The sequence below is a fragment of the Dendropsophus ebraccatus genome, chromosome 5 (assembly GCF_027789765.1).
Source record: "Dendropsophus ebraccatus isolate aDenEbr1 chromosome 5, aDenEbr1.pat, whole genome shotgun sequence".
Taxonomy (NCBI): Eukaryota; Metazoa; Chordata; class Amphibia; order Anura; family Hylidae; genus Dendropsophus; species Dendropsophus ebraccatus.
In genome coordinates this window covers 158,222,404-158,244,244 of record NC_091458.1, presented here as the reverse complement: position 1 = coordinate 158,244,244, position 21,841 = coordinate 158,222,404, and the positions used below count along the sequence as shown (strand labels likewise).

General features: G+C 46.7%; 1 protein-coding gene across 5 annotated transcripts in view; it reads left to right on the top strand.

Moving 5' to 3' along the window:
- DTX2 (deltex E3 ubiquitin ligase 2) overlaps positions 1–7,231 on the top strand; it is a 49,120-nt gene extending 41,889 nt beyond the window's left edge. For 3 of the 5 annotated variants that reach the window (XM_069971732.1, XM_069971729.1, XM_069971730.1), the window contains 4 exons: positions 38–196; positions 2,281–2,442; positions 4,468–4,557; positions 5,514–7,230. In XM_069971732.1, the coding sequence (XP_069827833.1) occupies positions 38–196; positions 2,281–2,442; positions 4,468–4,557; positions 5,514–5,738 (636 nt within the window). In that variant the 3' untranslated portion in view covers positions 5,739–7,230. Of the gene's footprint in view, positions 1–37; positions 197–2,280; positions 2,443–4,467; positions 4,558–5,513 lie in introns of all 5 variants that reach the window. The other 2 variants (XM_069971733.1, XM_069971731.1) reach the window with 1 other exon arrangement.
- The last annotated feature ends 14,610 nt before the right edge of the window (positions 7,232–21,841 follow it).

The window sequence follows — 21,841 nt, the reverse complement described above, 5'->3', positions numbered from 1 at the left end:
TTCTTATGTAAAAATTATTTGCGCTGTTTATTTCAAGGATTGTATAATCTGCATGGAAACACTGACATCCGCATCTGGGTACAGCGACTCCTCGGTGAACAAAAACATCAAGGATACTGCTGTTGGGAAACTGAAGAAGTGCGGCCACATTTTTCATCAGCTTTGTATGTTAGAAATGTATAACAGTGGGAACAAGGTAATCTATCCTGTTTAATTGGTTCTTTAGACCCTTTTTCTATGTAGTACTCATAACCTTGTGTAAACTAGGCTAACCGGTTTATGGAGTACATACATTAGGATTCTTGAGCGTTTGCCACCACCCTGTTCTCACATGGATAAGCCGTGTGTGTTTGTAGGATGTTACACCGCAAAACATAGACGCCAAAAATAATAATTCTTTTTTTCCTTCCCAATCCACATCTATAAGCTTTATGTATACAATGACGCCAGATTGCTCAGTTGTTAACATTGCCCTATTGGTGTACTTGGACAATGACCAAAAACATGACACAGAAATGGTTTGTTCTCCATGTAATGAGGACTGTGAGAGTAAGTAATGGGCTTCGTCATGTGTGACCTGCTGTATAAATGCAAGTGCAACAAGGATGGATGATAGTTACTAGCTGTAGCGGGCAAGTTACAGAAAGAATTAGGACAATTGTTAACCTAGCTCGCCAAAAGGAGAAACCTTAAAGAGGATGTACCACCTGTGGATAGAAAGTTGCCGTACATGGGAGCCCGTCCGTTTTTTGAACCGCGGCATTGGCTTCCCTGTGACTGCGCCATTCTATCCGTTGGTCATATTAAAGAGGATGTACCTGATTGTACATCCTCTTCAACATATAACCTAATAAATAGATTGGAGTTTGAATTTTCTATATGTTGTCACGTTTTAATCTTCTGGGCTTTGGACCATTATTAAAGAGGTACTCCGGAGACTAAAAATTTTGTTTTATTACATTGCTTTAATAAAGTTATATTACTTTGTAATAAACCTTTTATTTAAAGGGGAACTATCAGCAGGTTAATTCCGTTTACCCCCAAGCACCGATCCGGCCCGCCCCCTCCATTTAAAATCATTAGGGGGACAAATTGCTATGCAAGGGGGAAGGGGGGTCTACAGCCACAGTGACTTGCCCCTTCTAATGATTATCAATGGTGGGGGCAGGATCAGTGCCCCTAATGGCTTACCAGGCAAAGATTTCAGAACAAACAGCAAAAGGAACAGTGACGGGCATAAAAGTAACAGACATAGCTCCCTAGTGGGCACGGGGCGCTGAGGAGGAAGGTATGTCTGTTACCTTTATGCCCGTCACTGTTCCTTTTGCTGTTTGTTCTGAAATCTTTGCCTGGTAAGCCATTAGGGGCACTAATCCTGCCCCCACCATTGATAATCATTAGAAGGGGCAAGTCACTGTGGCTGTAGACCCCCCTTCCCCCTTGCATAGCAATTTGTCCCCCTAATGATTTTAAATGTAGGGGGCGGGCCCGATCGGTGCTTGGGGGTGACGGCCCTGCTCCCAGTGCTCCTAACTGCTTACCCAGCAGAGGATTTTACAGCTAACAGCACAAGAACAGTGCTGAGGATAAGGGTAATATACATACCTTCCTCCTCAGCGCCCAATGCCCACTAGGGAGCCATCAGCAGGTTAGGGCAGGAGTTATGCCGTCAGGTGGTGGATAGAGGTATGCATGTGAGGTGTTTATGGGGATGGGGATCGGCCTGGTACTACTCCCCCATCATCTGCTCATACTATGAGCAGATGATGGGAGGAGTAGTACAGTGTGTATGTGTCCCACACACAGGGGAGGGAGGGGGGAGGTAGTTAGATGTACGGGCACTTCTCTCCCTCCCTGCTTGGTGCCATCTATCTCCCTGGTCATCGGCAGCACAGGGAGAAAGAGAGATGCCTTGCGTCCCTGTGATAATGTCCCTAACACTACATTATATACAGTTGCATATACCATACACTACGTAGACTTCTACATATAGTGCCCCCCCTGCTGGACACTCCATAGGAATTACACCTAATTCGTGACGTCATGGTTTTTTAGAGACTCTGAAGCCTGCCTGATCTACTAATATAAGGGAAATAGCAGTATATGTGCATTTCCCATATTTAATGTACATTAGGAATTTGCATGTCATTATATACAGAACTGTGGTTTGTGTCCTCCTTTTTTGTATACCTCATTATATGGAACATGCATTGTCCCTGCACAGCATAATATACATTCTCGATAAAGTGTTGCAAAAAAAAATAAAAATTTATTTCACAGGATGGAAGTTTGCAGTGTCCAGCGTGCAAGACAATATATGGTGAAAAGACTGGAACGCAGCCGAAAGGAAAAATGGACATTTTTCTAATCCCTCAACCTTTGCCTGGCCATCAAGACTGCGGCACAATCCACATTGTGTATACCATTAGTCATGGAATACAGGTATTCTTTGTTTAGTAGTGAAATTGTCACATCCGTCTTTTAACCGCACTAGGATGTAATGTACTGTTTATGTAATGGTGATCGGGTGGGCTCAGAAGCTGAACACACACAATGGCTGGTGGGAGACGGCTGTCAAAACACGGCCGCGCTCCAGGCTCTCGGTATGTAACCAACATTGTATAGCGTGCTGCTGTACAACAGTGACCAGAGGATCACAGCTTTAAGTCCCCTAAAGGGACAAAGAAAATTGCATCTTTCCTATTAACGCCCTTTATTGTTCAAAAATATGGGTATCCAAAAATCCAGAGGATAAGTGGGGGTCAGACAACTGTGACCCCCAACCAGATGTAAAAATGAGGGTCCTGAGTGCCATTTGTTAATGAATCATCAGTATGCATGTTATATTGCTGTCTCATTCACTTACTATGGGATTATTTAAGATATCTGAGCCCTGTACACTTATTTATGTCAGAGTTTGAAGGGAGCGACATGGTACACGCTCAACCACTGCGCACACAGACAAGGAGCACTTAGAAACCCAATTACATGTCTCCCGCCGCACACATTATCTATCTTTTGGATAGGTGATGAGGTGTAGTCTTTGGGTAACCCCTTTAAGTATTTTTACTGTGCAAAAGTAGTAAAATTAATTTTAAAAAGTCGTCATAATATAGAAAACAATGTTAATTTGGTATCACTGTAATTGTTTACAGAGTGAAGTCAAAGTCAACATGTCACTTCTAAAACAAAGACTCAAAAACTTGCGGAATTGTAGTAACACACTATATGCACCTAAAATGGTGGTATTAAACACTCGTCCCCCAAAAAACAAGCCCTCATACAGCTGCATTGATAATAACTGAAAATAACTTTTTGACATGCCATCATCACAACGTGTCTCCACTGCTGAAAGATTCCCACAATTTAATTCTGAGGCTACATTGTCAGAATTGGCGAGCGGCTGGGGTGTGGGTTGCGCTGCTGCCATGTTCTCCTGATTGCAGCGCGCTCTATCAGCTGGTAAGACGAAGGTAACTTGCTCATAGCTCCCTATTGTGCATGGAGCGCTGAGGATGAAGGTTAGAGACTTGCCTTCATCCTCTGTGTAGTTTCCCTGTTTATAGTTTAATCCTGCATCTAGTATGGTCATTTGGAGCACTGATCCACCCCCAGCAGGCCTGCCCCTTCTAATTATCAGTGGAGGGGGCTGGCTGGGGCGGGCTGGATCAGTCCTCTGGGGGTGGTAGCTCCGGCCCCAGTGCTCCAAACGGTCTTACTAGATGCTGAATTAAACTACAAACAGCACGAAAACTGCGCCAAGGATGAAGGTAAGAAACGTACCTTCATCCTCAGCGCCCTGTACACAATACGGTTAGATTCATCTAACCTGCTGATAGTTTCCCTTAAAGTTATAGAAAACACCTGTGGGATCGAGAGAAACATTCTTAATACACCACTAGATTAATTTCTTAGGTGTATGCATATTCACCATGGCGTCCCAAAACCAGTCCAGCAAAAATGGTTCCTTGCCTTATGAGTTCTACTCCCATCATAATATTAGTAGATGATGCCCTGCGGGGGAGGAACTCCGCTACAGGGTTTCCTCGGACGGCACGTGTGTATAAGGCCTGTTGCTGTTTCTGGAAGGAAGTGGCTATGTTTTTATAAAAACCCCTTTAATTCTGGTGACATCACTCGGGTTGTGGCCAGAGACGAGATCCATCCAAGCCTCTTAAGACAGCAGAAGATGATGCATGAAAGAGGGAGACAACACCACACTGAAGAGCTACACAACTTTCTATCAGTGGTAATAGGTGGTAAAAACATGCAAGTTGATTGGTTTACATTTTTCCAATTTGGAATATCCCTTTAAGGGATTAACTATGTCTAGTATTCAGTGTTCCCCATGCCATTAAATTCTGTATAATGCAAAAGTATAAAGTGAACTGCACTCCCGATTAATTTTTTTTTAACCTATTGGAAAAATTCCATTCCATATAATTTTTTTTTTTCAATTTTTTGCAGGGACCTGAACATCCTAACCCAGGAAAGCCGTACACAGCCAGGGGCTTCCCTCGACACTGCTATCTTCCAAACAATGATAAAGGAAGATTGGTAAGTCCTATACAATTTCTGAGTTGTGGTTGTTAGTCCATGGACTTTTTATCTATTGTAGCTCGGATTAGGTTTTCATATAATAAGATTACAGTAATATTATGAAGTACAGTCTGACAATGTGGATGAAACCAGGGTTGTCTACCTGCAAAACCGATACATTACCACCAAAATCATCCGGCTGTTGGTCATCACATAAGACTGAGACTTTTTCTGCTGTGAAACGCTGTTCTAATAAATACGTTTCCCACTTACTGACGTGTAAATATATTAATGGGGTACTCTGCGCAGGTGACATTTTTCACTGAGGCCCCGGAAGGATAGGATGAAATCAACGACGTCCACTTACCTCCCTGGTCCCAGTGATGGAGCCTGCATCTCGCTGCTCCTGTCCCTGACCGCTTCCTGGAGACGGGGCTTGAGACATGACGTTTTAAGCCTGGTCAGCCATTCAGCCGCAGAGGCGGAACCCAACTACAGCCACTAAATTGCTGAGCGGGCTTGAAGGGTCTTGTCTTGACCAGGAAGCGACCGGGGACTGGAGCAGCGTGATGGAACACTACAGGTAAGTGGACACCATTGCTTTCATCCACCCCCTCCCTGGCCATAGTGAAAAAAGGTCTCCCGCCCAGACTACCCCTTTAGAGTGCCTGTCATTAGAAAAAATTTAACATGGTGCAGAGACCTGTTTAGAAAATTGATTGATTGTATTATTTCTCCGACCAGTCAGTTGGTGGGAATTTAAACACTCAGATTCTGACCGATCAGAACTTTTCATATGTGTCTGTAACATGTATAAATACATATGCATCTATAGGAAGGAAACTCCTTGGGTCTATGCGCCTTCGTATAGAGATCAATGCACACGAGTCCGCTATAGACAAGCCGTAAGTATCAGAATAATTGCAGATTAAGGGCAGCTGTCATTTAGTTTGTATGTTTTTCTTTTCTGATAGGTTCTGGAACTTCTGAAACTGGCCTGGGCCAGGCGCCTGATCTTCACCATTGGTGTTTCCAGCACGACTGGCGAATCGGACACTGTAGTGTGGAATGAAATCCATCACAAGACCGAAATGAACTCTAACATATCAGGACACGGCTACCCGGATCCAAACTACCTAGACAATGTGATTGCAGAGCTTGCTGCCCAAGGGGTCTCAGAAGACTGCTTGAATCTGTAAATAACTCGCCGGCTGCCTTCTTTTGAGTCTTTTTGAAGGAGTTAATTCAGCTCATGTGTATGATGCCTTAAAGATTTGGTTTAAGTTAGCGTTATATTTTTGGTAAAGCAATACATATCTAAAAGAGGTTTACAAAATTGCTAGGGATATCATAGCTCGCTTTGTACAAGGCTGGCATGAACCTTCCGAGTGCCGACCCTGCTGGACAGGGACCAGTCACAACAAATGTTCCTCCATGTCTTGCCCCCACATATGTGTCGCATTCTAGAATACACAGAAGGGAGAATGCTGATTATTTTATCACGAGCAATTCAAATGCAATATTGGCATGGTTTACTTTGGATGTTTCTACATGGTACTCGGCACATTTGAGAAGTCAGTCCTACTTGGGTAAATGGCTTTTAAACCTCCTTAGAGCCCAAGCTGAAGTGAAGGCTTCTTGTGGCTCATGTGCCATTGGTTCGCTGTTCTTTTTGATTCTCTGAATTATAAATGTTATTTTATATTGAAAAGTCTCTCTAAATCAAATGGCAAAAATTTATGTTTATTGTTAAAGTGAATTATATCCGTTTTAACTGCAGCACATACAAAGCAAATTGTTTCTTTACCAACAGCATTTTATAATGAAAAAAAAAATATATATATACTTAAGTATACTTAATAAAAATTTTATGTAAAACATACCATTTAGCTACTCTTCTTAACTAGATCTTTAAAGGGAATCTGTCAGCTGTAATATATGTTCCAAACTGCTGACACTGTTAGATATAGGAAAGGTACTGTGTGTCTCCTTGATCTAACAACTATCGATCTGTTAGGACAAGGAGACACATGGTACCTTACATATACCTGTCTGTGCTTCCAGAACATAGAAAATGCTTTTACTCTCTGGTGCAAGGGAGTCACAAGGCTTTCCCAAGCTCCTGAATAGCTGCAAGCTGGAATGTCTCCTCTTTCCCCCTCCCTGCTTGATTGACACCTGGAAGCTGAGTCCCCAGCAGGGTCAGGGATGGGAGGGGGAGTAAGGAGATTTTTCTGCTTGCTGCACTTCAGGAGTTTGGTAAAGCCTCTTTGACTCTTCTTACTATATAAGAAAAGCTTTTTTTTCTACATCCTGGAAGCACAGCTGTATATATGAAAGGTACCATGTGTCTCCTTGAGTGTCAGCAGTTTGGAACATCAATTGCAGCTGACGGATTCCCTTCAATATGTTATCAAAGGTCTCTGGGTCAGATGCTAATTTTTAATCTAATAATTGTGCCTTTTATTAATATTGATCTTCTCTTTATAATAAATATCTTCCTAAATTTCTTACTTTGTTGTATAGGTTAAAGGGGGTGGGGCAGAGCCCACAGTACAAGAAAGTCAATAGGTTCCAGGGGTGTTCATAAAAATTACAGGGTCCCAATCCAAAAATTAGCAAGGAAAGAAAAATTTTTTAATCTGCAGCCTGTCCAGAATGGAATGTTAGAAAATTTTATTTCATTTAATAAAATATACAGTACATTAGCTTTACTCCCAAGTTGCTTACACGTGTGTGTGTGTGTGTGTGTGTGTGTGTGTGTGTGTGTGTTGGTGGAAGTGGCTTGCATTTGAGGATACAATAAGGTGAGTTCATCCAGTAATTCTATTGAGAGGGTAAGTTTTCACCTGATTTTGCACCTGTGATTAATTTGAGCTGCATAGGACCTTAATGACAAAGGGTATAGCGAATGGTATAAGTCTTTTGTGCATTTTTTTCTTTTGAAAAGGGAAAACTGAAATCTTGGGAAAAAAAGTTGCCTTTGGCAATAGTTCCAGCCTCCAGACATCTTTGGTATGATGCCAGCTGGATTGGGTTTTACGCCATTCGTCTCTCCTCTGTTAGCCCATCAGTGGATCATCTAGTACCGCAGTGCTGAGGAGGGGTAAAGCAATACTTGCCCTTCGTGGCCTCCTACCCCACAGGAAAGCTCTCTTTTAATCGTGCATCCGTTTGGAGGCAGGCTTAAAGGGGTAAAGATATATTATGACAAGATGCTGCCCATAACCACCACTAGCTGCCATTACATTGGTGGGCAGCCCACTGCGGCACAGACACAGTACAAGCTGCATCTGCACAAATAAGCCCCACCCCTTTCTTGTCACTTGACTGTACACAACCTGCCCTCCGCACACTGCACATCTGTGGCTTCACAGGCAAATTATAATTCAGGTCTACTTTACTGGATGGACATTACAGGAGACTGCAAAAGAACCTGGAGAAGGAGCTGCCACCAAAATAAGTCTCTGAATACAATCTGCTGGGTGAAGATACAACATTAGGGGGATCATGGGATAATATGCTGGACCAGGATCCACTGCCCATCTCCTAGAGGAGCAGCTGTCAGGATCAGAAAGACGCTGGTATTGCAGGTATAGAGATTGCACATTTAGGCAGCGCTTCCATCTAGTGGCCGCTGTGCAGTAGAGCAGCTCTCCATCCTTAAAGGGGTTGGCCACTTAAAATAATAGTAAAATAGGTCAGTACAAAGTATTAGTGTGCTCACTGTATATACTGACAGCAGCTCCCTGTGTACTCACTGTATATACTGACAGCAGCTCCCCCTGTACCTCATAGAGCTAAATTCAGACTCCCCTTCACCAGGCTGGGCTGCCCTGCTCTGTTTTGTTTCAGTCCATAAAATGGCTGACATGGAGGAGCATGTGACCAGGCCCTGTCCACTGTGTTCTCCATAGACATAGACAGGCTCAGTGGGGGGCGGGGCCTGGTCACATGCTCCTCCATGTCAGCCATCTTATGGACCAAAACACCACAGAGCAGGGCAGCCCATCCTGGAGGAGGGGAGTCTGATATTAGCTCTATGAGGTACACAAGGAGCCCCTGTCAGTATATACAGTGAGTACACAGGGAGCTGCTGTCAGTATATACAGTGAGTACACAGGGAGATACTGTCAGTATATACAGTGAGTACACAGAGAGCTGTTGGTATATACAGTGAGTACACAGGGAGCTGCTGTCAGTATATACAGTGAGTACACAGAGAGCTGCTGTCAGTATATACAGTGAGTACAGGGAGCTGCTGTCAGTATATACAGTGAGTACACAGAGAGCTGCTGTCAGTATATACAGTGAGTACAGGGAGCTGCTGTCAGTATATACAGTGAGTACACAGGGAGCTGCTGTCAGTATATATACAGTGAGTACAGGGAGCTGCTGTCAGTATATACAGTGAGTACACAGAGAGCTGCTGTCAGTATATACAGTGAGTACACAGGGAGCTGCTGTCAGTATATACAGTGAGTACACAGAGAGCTGCTGTCAGTATATACAGTGAGTACACTTCTTACTAAAACTGTACACTGAGCAATTTTACTATAAAGTGGCCAACCCCTTTAACTATGCCATTATGTGTGGAGAGTGATGTGCAGGCAGTCCTGTGTCCGCAGTTCAAAAGTTATCAACACAGAAAGATGCAACAATTACTTCATCTCTGTGTTCAGCACCAGAGACAACACATGAAATAGATATGCACCCTCTGGACCCTCTTCTTTCTATTGGGCCTGGTAGAGAAATGAAGTAAGAAGAAATTGGGAACAGCTTGGCTTCTTGAGCGCTCAGGTAATGCTGCATTGGCTAAGCTATCCAGGTATGGGAGGGCTTATGGGTGGAGGTGGTTCGGCTGGAACAGCTTGTGGGAGAACCTCATGTGCTGGTGCTAAACCTAATGGGAAATGATGTGAGGCAGGGCTGGCAGAGGGACAGATTGTAGATCCTTGGTCTCAGACCAGGTGTGAGGCTCTTCTGGGCTAAGATACAGGTCTAGGGGCAAGATGGTTCTCCTTCATGAGGAACTGGCCCATGGTGGGGGAGGTTGGGCCTGGGAGGGACAAGTCAATAGTATTGCTTGTGTCCTTGGGGTCTCATAAAAGAAAGGAAATTTATTTTTTGTTGGAAATTTGCGGTGCTTTTTGTGTTCTTAAAACAAAAGTGATTGGGTAAAGAGCCCATAACAGAGTCCAACTATCAGCAATTGACATCACAGACAATTCAGCGTCCACTGTACATTTTGCAGTTATATTATGGTACACTAGAGGGCACTGTTGTTTTTGTTGTCCATTCATATGAAATTGTTTCAGGGCACGGCCATTGCTCTATTAGTCTCCATCTTACCCCATATAGTAATCATGCCCCTGTGATGTGAGGCTCAAAATAACTAAAGGATGCCTTATAGGAAGGTTTGTGCATGTCTGAGATATGAAGTAATCTAGAGTTCCATCATGCCTGAACAGCCAGAAGTTTTTCTGTAGAGGAATGATTGGAATTGTAGTCTTGCAACAGCTAGAGGGCTTAAAGGAGAAGTCCAGGACTGCAACTATTTATGGAAGGGGCAAGGGGAACACATGACAACCACTACTAGTCACCCACCCCCAATCCGCGCTGAGCCACCGCTCCGGAACCCCCGCCAGTTTCAGGGATCATCTCAGGCGACGTCATGACCCGCCTGATTGAAATGGGGGCAGGACATGGCTGCAGGTGCTGATTGGCTGAGCTGGGTCAGGCATTGTCCCCACTAGTCATGATGTCATCACAACTTGGGAGAAAATGCCTTCCGGCGGGAGTCCTGGACCTTCTGGCACGGCAATGCGTGGTCACAGGAAAAGGTAAGTAGTTGTTCCTTATAATTGTCGCCCCTGACAAATTTTAAAATATAAGAAAATGGGGGGCGTGGCCTGGCTATGGAGGGGTGAAGACACGTTCTCTGTAGGCTCCGCTGACAGGGCGCCAAACAGCCTCCATTTACACCCCTAATCGGCACCTAGACACCCTCAAATGGTGGGTGGCCGACGCAAGACAAGAGCCAGCACCAGTTCTGCCCGTTCCCGGCCCGCCCGCGGCAGTCTAGAGCGGTATTTCCCCGCCGCGAACCGCGGCCTAGCAGATAGGCCTGGAGCCTCCACACTCCCCGGCTCTCGCGTGACTAGAGCGTCCGCTGCCGCCGCGCGTACCTGCCCGGATAGACGCTCCTTCAGCCCGGAAGACGGTCAGCTACCGGCAACGGAGGAGGTACGTGCTCCGGTCCCGGAGCCCCCCGCACTTGTGACACCGGGTCCTCACTGCCCCATCCGAGTGGGACCTGCTGCGGCTCCCTGCCAGCTCTCTGACGCTGCCCCCGCTGACTCTCTCTCTACACGGCCACCGCTGACTTCCCGGCCGTCTGTCTCCCTTGGGGCTGAGACGCTGGAGCGGGAGATCACGGATACCCGGTCTGTGGAGGCTGAGGAAGCCTGCCTGCCGCAGACACAATATTATCTGGGCTGCAATATGTCCTCCCTCTCTCCTGCTGCACCACCATTCTCCTCCACTAGGGGCAGCGCAAAGGACAGTGCTGGCTCTGCTACACCAATTAACCCCGGGAGCTCTGCTTTCACCAGTAATCCCCTGTGTGCTGCCTCATCTGGCAACTCTATGAACACTGCTGCCTCCATTAACCCTGCGTGTGCTACCTCACCCAGCACTAATGTGAACACTGTGCCTCCCATTAACCCTGTGACCTCCACTGCACCACTTAACCCCGTGCCTGCCAGCATGGAATGGGACTGGAAAGAATACATGAAGTTGCTCCCTACACGCTCGGATATGGAAAAGTTTGTGGAGCGCTTGGAAACTTCCTACAAGCAGGAATTGAATTCTCTTAAATCTGAGGTCCATACGTTGGAGGCGAAAATTTCTGATGTCGCAGCTGACCACAACTCCTTGGTCTCCACTGTAGATAATGTTCAGGCTACGCTTGCTACTCAGGAGAGCCAGATCCGGCACCTCTACAGACTCCATGATGATGCTGAAAATCGGAGTCGCCGGAATAACATCCGTATCCGAGGGTTACCGGAAGCAACTAGAGCAAACGATCTCATCCCATCCCTCCAAGATTTATTCGCTTCCATCCTCAAACGTCCACCAGGCGCGGAGTTTGAAATTGACAGAGCTCATCGTACATTGGGCCCGGTCTCTCATGATGTAAATAGGCCTCGTGACGTGATCTGTAGGCTCCATCATTACAGAATAAAAGATGAGCTCATGAAAGCGGTGCGCAACATGGACTTTGTTGACTTCGATGGAGCCCAATTGATTTTTCTTCAGGATCTGTCCAGAGCTACGCTGTCCCAACGACGTTCTCTCAAGCCTCTACTGGAGCTGCTCCGTGAGCGTGATATACCATACTCCTGGGGCTTTCCATTCCAACTGGTGGTTCGCAGACATGGCAAGCGGGTTGAGCTTCACACTCCAGAGGATTTACCGGCTTTTCTGGCGGCATTGGATCTCCCTCATATAACTTTGCCGGATTGGGATCCGCTGCTGCCACTTCCTACTGGTAGACCTGTTCGCCCATCTGGAGCTGCTGCCCCGGATGATTGAGGACGCTATGCGGAGCCGGCATCGGCATGCCTCACATAGCCTTCCATGCCGAGGATGTATCTTTTTCTTTCTTTTTTGTTGTTGGCTAACATATGTTGCTATTTTATCTTGCTGATTTGTTTATGTTCAGTGTAGTTAATATGTACCTACTCTAGATATTATGTTCACAACATCGAGTGCTCTCCAAGCGGGGAGGGGAATCGCGGCCTTACCTGACCGCCTACCAAGAGTGGTTCTGTTATGCTTATGTTTTTCTTTTTTTTTTCTCTTTGCCTGCATTTCTGAAAGGTGTATAGTTTCTTAGAGTTTTTCATTTTTGGTGCCCTGTCGCGGACTCGCAGACCTTCCTCTGTTAGTCCGTCTCTCAGTAGTTTAAGACGCTTTTGGCGTTCTTGTACCCATTTGGGTTTTCTCCCGGTAGTGTAGCTACTACCTGGATACGGAGGTTTTCCTCTTCTAGGAACCTTCTATTTCCGACTGCAGGTTCAGTCCTCTGCTCTGTGTCTTTGATTTTCCTTTTATTTCTTTCTCTCTATTTTTCTTTTTCTTATTCTACTTTCTTTTTTTCCTTTTCTCCCCTCTTTGGGTCTTCTCCTGAGGTGGGGGGATGGCTGGGATGGACATTAAGCTGGCATCTCTCAATGTCAGAGGACTGAATGTCCCGCAGAAGCGGGCTCAAATTATCTACTCTATGCATAGACAAAAAGTGCATATCTTACTATTGCAGGAAACGCATTTTAAGACCTCACAGACTCCGCGCTTGCGTCTCAATTACTACAATGTCTGGTCCCACAGCACTAATCCTACTGCCAAATCCAAAGGTGTCTCCATTGCTTTGCATAAGTCTCTGCCACATAAATTGCTAGATACTCTGGTTTGTCCTCAGGGACGTTATGTTTTCCTCAAAATCGAGATACAAAACCGGGTGTACACTGTTGGAAATATATACCTTCCCAACTCCAATCAGGGTAGTACGTTGCGTGCTATACTTAGGACTGCCTCCACCTTTATTGACGGTTTGTTGATTCTGGGTGGGGACTTTAACCTAGTTATGGATCCTTCCCTGGATACCTCCTCTGGCAGGACCGCTGTGCCGCGCTCTGAGTGTGCGTTGGCGCGGTCGACCCTTAGTCTACATAAACTGGTTGATGTTTGGAGAGTCCTTCATCCTCAGGATAGGGATTTTACCCATTATTCTGATGCACATCGCACATATGGGAGGCTGGACATGTTCTTTGTGGCGCAGTTTGCGTTGACTCTGAGCCCTGCGGCCAGCATAGGCACTGCCCTGTGGTCGGATCATTCTCCTATCTTTTTGTCCTTACAACTGCCGGGGTTGGTACCCAGGGAATGGTCGTGGAGGCTGAATGAGGCGCTTCTTCGGGATGTGGCATGCAAAGCGGCTGTGTCGCAGACAATACAGGACTTCGTGCGAGATCATGCTTCTGATGACACCCCCCTGCCTTTACAATGGGAGGCTCTTAAATGTGTTGTTAGGGGGACTCTGATTCAGCATGGGGCTCGGCTTAAGAGAGAGAAAGGCGCAAAAATTGTAGCGTTGCTGGGTCGGGTTGAGGCACTTTCCACAGCCCATAAACGGAATGCCACTGATGAGAACTGGACCGCACTGACCCTGGCTAGGGAACAACTAAAAGATACTCTTGCTCAGTCCTCCTCCTCTCAGCAGGAACGGTACCGTAGCTTTCTCTATGAACATGCCAATAAGAGCGGCAGAGCTTTGGCCCGCTTGATTCATCCGAGAACGCAAGTTACGCACATCCCTAGTCTCCTTGATCACCAGGGCAAGGCAGTACATAATCCCAAAGAAATCACAGCTCTTTTTCGCTCCTATTTCTCCTCTCTCTATAATACTAAGGGCCGTTTCTCGGAGCTGCCAGTGGAGGAACTGGAGACTAGGGTATCCGCGTATCTGCTAGACACGGCATTACCTACCGTCCCTGCGGAGTCGGCTGAGGAACTGGAAGCTCCCCTCACGGAGGATGAGTTTCGGGCAGCCATTACTAACACTAAAGGGGGTAAGAGTCCGGGGCCTGATGGCTTTACGGCCGGGTTTTTCAAAACATTTAAGGAATTGTTAGTCCCGTTTATGACTGAGTGCTTTAATGACGTTTCTGCTTCCTGTCCCTTCCCTCGCCAGTCCTTGGAGGCGCATGTGGTGGTCCTGCCCAAACCTGGTAGGGATCCTAAATACTGCAAAAACTACCGCCCTATTTCCCTCATTAACTGTGATCTCAAACTCTACGCTAAGGTACTGGCAACTCGCCTGAGTCTCCTTATCCCCCAAATCATCCATGTCGACCAGGTTGGTTTCGTACCGGGCAGGGAGGCGAGGGACAATACCCTTCGGACGCTTTCGCTGCTGTCGTGGGCTGGCCGTTCGGGATCCCCTCTGTGCTTACTCTCAGTTGACGCTGAAAAGGCTTTCGATAGAGTGCATTGGGGATTCCTGCGGTCGGTTCTGGCAGGGGTGGGACTTGGACCGCAATTTGTAGATAAGATCATGGCGTTGTACTCCTGCCCGTCGGCTCGTGTTCGGGCCAATGGCATACTCTCTAGCTCATTTACGATTCACAATGGTACACGCCAGGGTTGTCCCTTGTCTCCCACGCTTTATATTCTCACAATGGAACACCTGGCTGTGGCCCTACGGCGAAATCCTACAATCCAGGGGGCAGTATTTGGACAGGACCACCACAAATTGGCACTCTATGCGGACGACCTGCTTCTATATATATCCTCTCCTATCACTTCCCTTCCCTCCATTCTCCAGGAATTTCAGCGGTTTGGTGACCTTAGTAATTTTAAGGTCAACCTGTCTAAAACTGAGGGTCTCAACGTCTCAATCCCACAAGAGATATTTGGTGTGGTCAGGGCCTCCTTTCCTTTTCAGTGGCATGCGGACTCTATTGCGTATCTTGGTGTTAGAGTCCCCTCCGCTCTTAGCTCTCTCTTTGCCTTGAATTACACTCCCCTGCTGAATAAGGTCTTGTCGGAAATGACCTCCTACTTCTTAAAACCAGCTTCCTGGTTTGGGCGGATGGCTATTGTAAAAATGGATGTCCTTCCAAAACTGCTGTACATCTTCCAGACTGTACCCATTGTCGTGCCGGTGGCCTTTTTCAGGACCCTGCGCCGTGCCATCTCCAAATTTATCTGGGGCAAGAGCAGGCCACGGATCAAATACTCCACTCTCACGCAGTCTAGATCCCTGGGTGGCATGGGTCTCCCTGATTTACGCTCTTATCATGAGGCAGCGGTTCTGCGTGGGGTCCTGGACTGGGTACACGGCAGAGGTCTGAAGAGATGGGTGGACCTGATGTTTTCCCTGTGCCCGGTTGACCCCTCTGTCCTTCCCTGGATACTTCCTGAAGACCGTCAGGTTTTCTCCGGTTTCCCTTTTCTGATGTCTCATACACTTTGTGTCTGGGATAGATGGGTCGCTAAGTGGGGGTTATCTGTTACCCCTGGACCGCTCTCCCCTATTCTCCAGAATCCGAAATTCCAGCCCGGATGGCAGACACACACGTTCCTGTTATGGGACCGATCTGTCAGTCCTAGAATACGTGACTGCATGACGGGCAGGACAGTTTCTTCTTTGGCTTCTCTCCAAGCCCAGTCTGCGAGAGGTCGGCTGTCCTGGCTGGAACATAATCAGTTGGTCTCTTTCATTCAGACCCTCTTCCCACGGGACACTTACAACCCGGCACTCACTGACTTCGATAACCTAGTGGTCTCCACATCTGCCATTCCGCATTGCATCTCAGTTATTTACCAGATCTTGATCGGTACCGCTAACCCTGACAGAGCTTCTTTCTTTGATAAATGGGAAGCCGACCTCAACACCTCTTTTGATTCACAGTCTGTCCAGAAGATTTGCGAACTAACCCACGGCGTTTCCATGGCTGCTAAAGCTAAGGAAAAGAACTACAAAATTATCTCGAGGTGGTATTACTGCCCGGTCACCTTGCATAAAATGTTCCCTGAGGCTTCGGATCGCTGCTGGCGGTGCCTAACGGAGGCTGGTGATATGTTGCACATTTGGTGGGCTTGCCCGGGGATCCGTGACTTCTGGGACAAAGTCTTGGGAATCTACAATGCGTACTCTAGACAGACTGTTGTCAACTCTCCTCAACTGACTTTATTATCTAAACTACCGAGTTCGCTCTCTAAGTCCAAAAAGGGACTCCTGCGACACTTTCTGACTGCTGCTCGCATGGTTATCCCCCGGCACTGGAAGACTCCCCTTGTACCTACCCTGGCAGAATGGATGAGTGAGCTTAGAGACCTTGGCAGAATGGAAGAGTTAGTGGCTGAGGCCCATGACCGATCTGACAAATTTGAGAAAATATGGTTTCCTTGGCGCTTGTTCATGGATTCAGAGGAGTTTCTTGTTCTTACCCGCTAAATCCTGACACCCGGAGACTCTGTGGTTCTGGGATTGGCGAGTCTCACTGACCGTAGTGGTCATCCTCCTCCCCCTGCCATCCCCCTCCCTTCCTCTGCTCTTCTTTGCATCTTTGTTTTCCCTTTGTCTTTCTTTTCCCTTCCCTTTTTCTTTTTTCCTACATGCCTATTCATCAATGTTACTTTTTGCTGACTGTTGGTTCTGTTTGGTGCCATGTGCACCTCTAGCAGCATTATGCCATAATTGATAGCTGCTTCTATTTGTATTCTTTTACAATATTAGAAAACCTGACACCATGCGACTTGCAGGTCGCAGTTTATTGCGTGTGATTTATTGTGTATCTGTTCTTTTGCATGGTTGCCAATAAAATCAGATTATACATAAAATATAAGAAAATCTCTGAACTCCTCCCTTACCGCAGTTACTGCGAGTTCTACAGCGAGATCCATTGGGATTCCAAGCCCTGTCAGTTTGAGTAAGTGTATTCCACAGAGTATGTAAGTGCCATCCCTCTTAACACGCCACCCCCCTGCTGCCCGCCCTGGGGACTGTGTCTCCCAGCCAGCTACTGGATAAGGCTATGTTCACACAAGATATTTTTTCGTATTTCTACGGCCGTTGTTGCCGATAGTTAATATGAGAAAATACTTTGCCGGGTGTCTATGGGATTCCGGCCGGAGCGTAATCACATAGTATACGCTCCAGCCGGGACCCCTAGCGGCACCGCAAACATCGGACATATCAGTTTTCTGCAGCCGCTATTTATTGAACATCGGCCGCAGAAAACCAAGTGCACGCTCCATGTTCTGATAGGGGCGTGCGCTGATGAGCCCGTATCAGAACTTTGTGGCGCAAAGATCATCCGCTGGTACTGCGATACCGGCTGGGATGATCTTTTCAGAGACCGGCTGCTCTGTGACCCGGCTGGGTCACAGAACGGCCGGTCTCTTACGCCATGTGAACATGGCTTCATAATGGAATAATAAGGATTAAGCTTTGTGTATAGGAGCTGGTGAGTGTCTGGTGCGTTTTTTTCTTCTTTATCTACAATGTTGGACTTTTCTTTTTTTTTCCAGTTAGCGCACCACCTCCTGTCTGCTTTTTTACTTTTTCCTTTGACACCACTGGAATCAAAAATATTCTTTGGAAAGCAATGTGCTTACCTGTTTAATGGCCTGTCCTTGGGATAGGCTATCAGTGTGTTGTTGAACTGTTATGCCCAGAAATACAGGGCGATCAGAGTCAGAAGGTTCAGCTGCCGTCGTTGTGTAGTCATTGTGCTGGGTTACCTGTTAATTTTAGTGGGAGCTGCTATAGTAATCAGACACGGCCACTAGAGCTTCTGGCACTGTGGTTGATCGGACAGACGTCGGCCTCCAGCAATCAGATATCAGGTTATGAATAGAAAAGTCCAGAAACCCCTTAGAGTTTGTTTATACATAGTAAATACATTGCAGTCACGTAAAGAGATGCATAGGTAAAATACACATCATAAGGCTAACAAGTTTATTTTACATTAAAGGGAAATTAACAGCAAGTAAAGTCTTAACCAGCTGTTTTGTTTTTTTCCCTGCAATTTCCATTCTATAAATCTGCTAATTAGGCGGTCTGGTGCACTGGGGGCTGGACTATCGCTCTTGGTGCACCTATCCACCCCTCTCTATGAATATTCATCTGGTCCTTTGTAGTGATAAGCAGCTAACGTTCATGCCTATTGAGGCGGTGCTCTGCACTAAGCGGGGCGGTGCATGGAAGCACCAAGGGCTGTAGCCCCGCCCACAGTGCACCAAACCTCTTAAAGATGCAGTTCACAAAAAATTATTGCCCCCCCCCCACCCCCCACCCCCGATAGGCGCTGGCACGTATACTCACCACAGCTGATCAATGTTCCGCTGCACCATTCAAATCTGGCGTGCGTTCACTTCAACTTCTGACTCCTTTTCTCTGTCCTGTAATTGAACGCCAGAAGTATAATCACAGAGAAGATACAGTAGTGGTAGAAATGAGTGCCCGCCGGATGTTAACGGCGCCACGGGACAGCAACGAAGCCGCACCGTGGGGCACCAATCAGCTGCGGTGAGTATATGTGCCGGAGGGGAGGGGGGCAATAATAATTTTTTGTTAACTCATTAATGAAACAGAAGATTGCAGAAAATCAGAGGTGAGGATTAGATAAGAAAACTACCTTCATCCTCAGTGTCTCCTGCCCTTTGGGAATATAACAGGTCAGGAGAAGTCCGGCAGACCCACTTATTTTTGCAAGTGCTGGAAAGGGTAAAAGAAATAAAGTGCTCTTACCTCTCCGACTCCATTGCTGGTGGCCGCATACTGCTGCTCCAGTCCCTGGGTCCCCACCCACTTCCTGGTCTGCGCAGGGACCTGGGTCGATATGTGTGACGTCCACTCAACCAGTCAGCAACCATAGTGCGGTCCTGCATCAGCCGCTGACTAGTCCTCACACATCACGCCCGGGTCCGGCTCAGACTAGGAACCGGAGCACCATCAGCGTTGGAGCGAGGTGAGAGCATGTTACTTTTTTTATCCTCCTCAGCACTTTAAGTTGTTTTGTGACTCCATGAATATTATCAGGATGAACCATCACTGTTGTCAACGTCCAGCACATCTCAGCAGGGCTGTCACGGCCAGAAGCAGCTAGAGCCGTTCACTGAATAGAGGTCATGCCGAGTTATTGCAGCTCAGAGCTTTGACAATTGACGCGCTGATTGTTTATAATCCACACTGTAGCTCATATACTGCCAGGATAGCTGATTTTTTTTTTTTTTTCTTCAGTGTAGTGTGTTACCTGCCCCTCTATAAGCAGACCACCCCCTTGTCACTTATTTGAGTAAATCTTTCAGCTGGAATCCCTTTGAGAAGACCCCACCCACACATTGGATGTATAGGCTCTGGATCCTCTGGGTGCAGATCCACACTGCTCCACATCACCAAACTGGAGCAAGAAAGAAATCAATGGAGGAATGCAGCCAGCGTGTTACTGGACAGGAGGAGAGATGAGCGGATTTTATAGATATCTAAGTGCTTCGCTTTATTACTTTAAATCCGCTCATCAGCTGCTTCTATGTAACTGACTGCCGCTCCTCCCCGGGGGCTGGGAAAAGCTGGATCCAGTTCTGGGAAACTTCTCCCACTTTCCCAGCACTCAGAAGGCAGCCGGATGATGAGCCGATTGCAGAGATAGCAAAGTGCTTTGTTATTACTGTAATTCGGCTCATCTCTGGCAATGTTACACTGCAGAGGGAGAGCAGCCATGATGTGAAGCCGGCTGGGGATTAGACATGAGATGGGTAGCTTCGCTGGAGCACTGAGAGGTGGGGAGCCATGGTAAGTACAGGGAATGAGGGGGCCATTCTGGGCTCCAGTAATTTGACACAGATTTATCAAGCTGTCCCGGGCTTTGTGCACCCTGCAGTGACACTATAACCTGTGTGAGCCTTATAGTGAGACTCTTCTGTCCATAGTAACCAATCACAGCTCAGCTGTCACTTCTTATTGTTCATGTAAAATGAACCCCGGTTCTGGTTGCTATGTACAACAGAGAATCTTTATAGAAGATGGGGTGAAGTGTCAAGCAGGGGGTGTAGTATATGTAGACATTACATAGTTAAAAAAAAAACAGGGGTCTTCCCTGTGCTATAGGGACAAAATTCATCCAAGATACACCCCCACACACACACACCACCCCGACAGGAGCCCTGTAGTACTAACATTTCCCCCCAATCTCATCACTAGTATCAACAGCCACAGCCTCTGTGCCGTATAAGCTACTTCCGCCCTGAGAGGAGCCCCTAGTAAAAACATTCCTCCCCCTGAAAAAAATACATCACATCAGTACATCATGTGTACAGTGCAGTAAACGCGCCTCTCCCACCAAACATGATCAATTACTGCGGCTGGGACCTGCTGGAACTTGGGATAGAGTTGGGGTGGCCCAGAGGGGTGTTTGGGGGGGGGGGGGGGCATGTTTTCACTGGGGGCTCCTCTTGGGGGAAGCGTCACATAGGACAGGGCTGCTGGTACTTGTGATCAGATCAGGCAGCCCCTTGTGATTACAATGTAATGTCTACATATACTGCACCCCCTGCTGGACACGTCAGGTTTATATACCCAGGTCGAGATGTCACTTTTTTTGGTTAGAGAAATTGAAGCCTGTCTCAACTACTAAATTGAGGGAAATAGCAATATATCTGCATTTCCTATAATGAGCATATAACTAATAACTTTCCTTATGTAATAACATTACAAAATACATTTGGGACGGAATTGTCCTTTAACCCCTTAACGACAAAGGGCGTATAGGTACGCCCTATTGCCGGTAAGGACGTTCAGAGCAGGGCCGCACAGCGACCCCGCTCTGAACCGCGGCAGTCCCAGGTGCCGCTTGTAGCCCGGGACCGCAGGTATTAGCGGGCACGATCCGATCACCATGCCCGCTAATACAGTATGCAGCTGTCAAACATGACAGCTGCATCCGATTACCGGACGCAGCGTCATCCCTAGTGTGGGAGATCGCTCCTCCGTTTCTGAACCCGTTCGGGGACCACTCCAAGATGGCGCCGTTCCCGGCTCAGCACTCGTTTGTTTCCGGCTGCAGCAGCCGAAAGCAAACGAGTGCCGATCGCATGGATCTCTGCAGCATATCTATGCTGCAGAGATCTCAAATGAGAGATCAAAGTGTATATACACTAGAAGTACCCTAGGGGGCTTCTAGTATATGTGTAAAAAAAAAAAAAAATATATAAAAATAATAGTTAATAAAAAGCCCCCTCCCCTAAGTCTGAATCACCCCCCTTTTCCCAGGTTATAAATAAAAGTAAACACATGTTTGCTATCACCACGTGCGTAATCGCCTGAACTATCACATTCCTGATCTCGTACGGTAAACGGCACAAGCGCAAAAAAATCTCAAAGTGCAAGATTGCGCATTTTTGGTCACATCAAATCCAGAAAAATTGTAATAAAAAGCGATCAAAAAGTCGTATATGCGCAATCAAGGTACCGATAGAAAGAACACATCATGGCGCAAAGAATGACACCTCCCACAGCCCCATAGACCAAAGGATAAAAGCGCTATAAGCCTGGGAATGGAGCGATTTTAAGTGACGTATATTTGTTGACAATGGTTTGAAATTTATACAGGCCATCAGATATATTAAGTTATACATGTTACATATCAATGTAATCGTAACGACTTGAGGAACATGCATAACAAGTCAATTTTACCCCAGGGCAAATGGCGTAAAAACACATTTCCCCCAAATA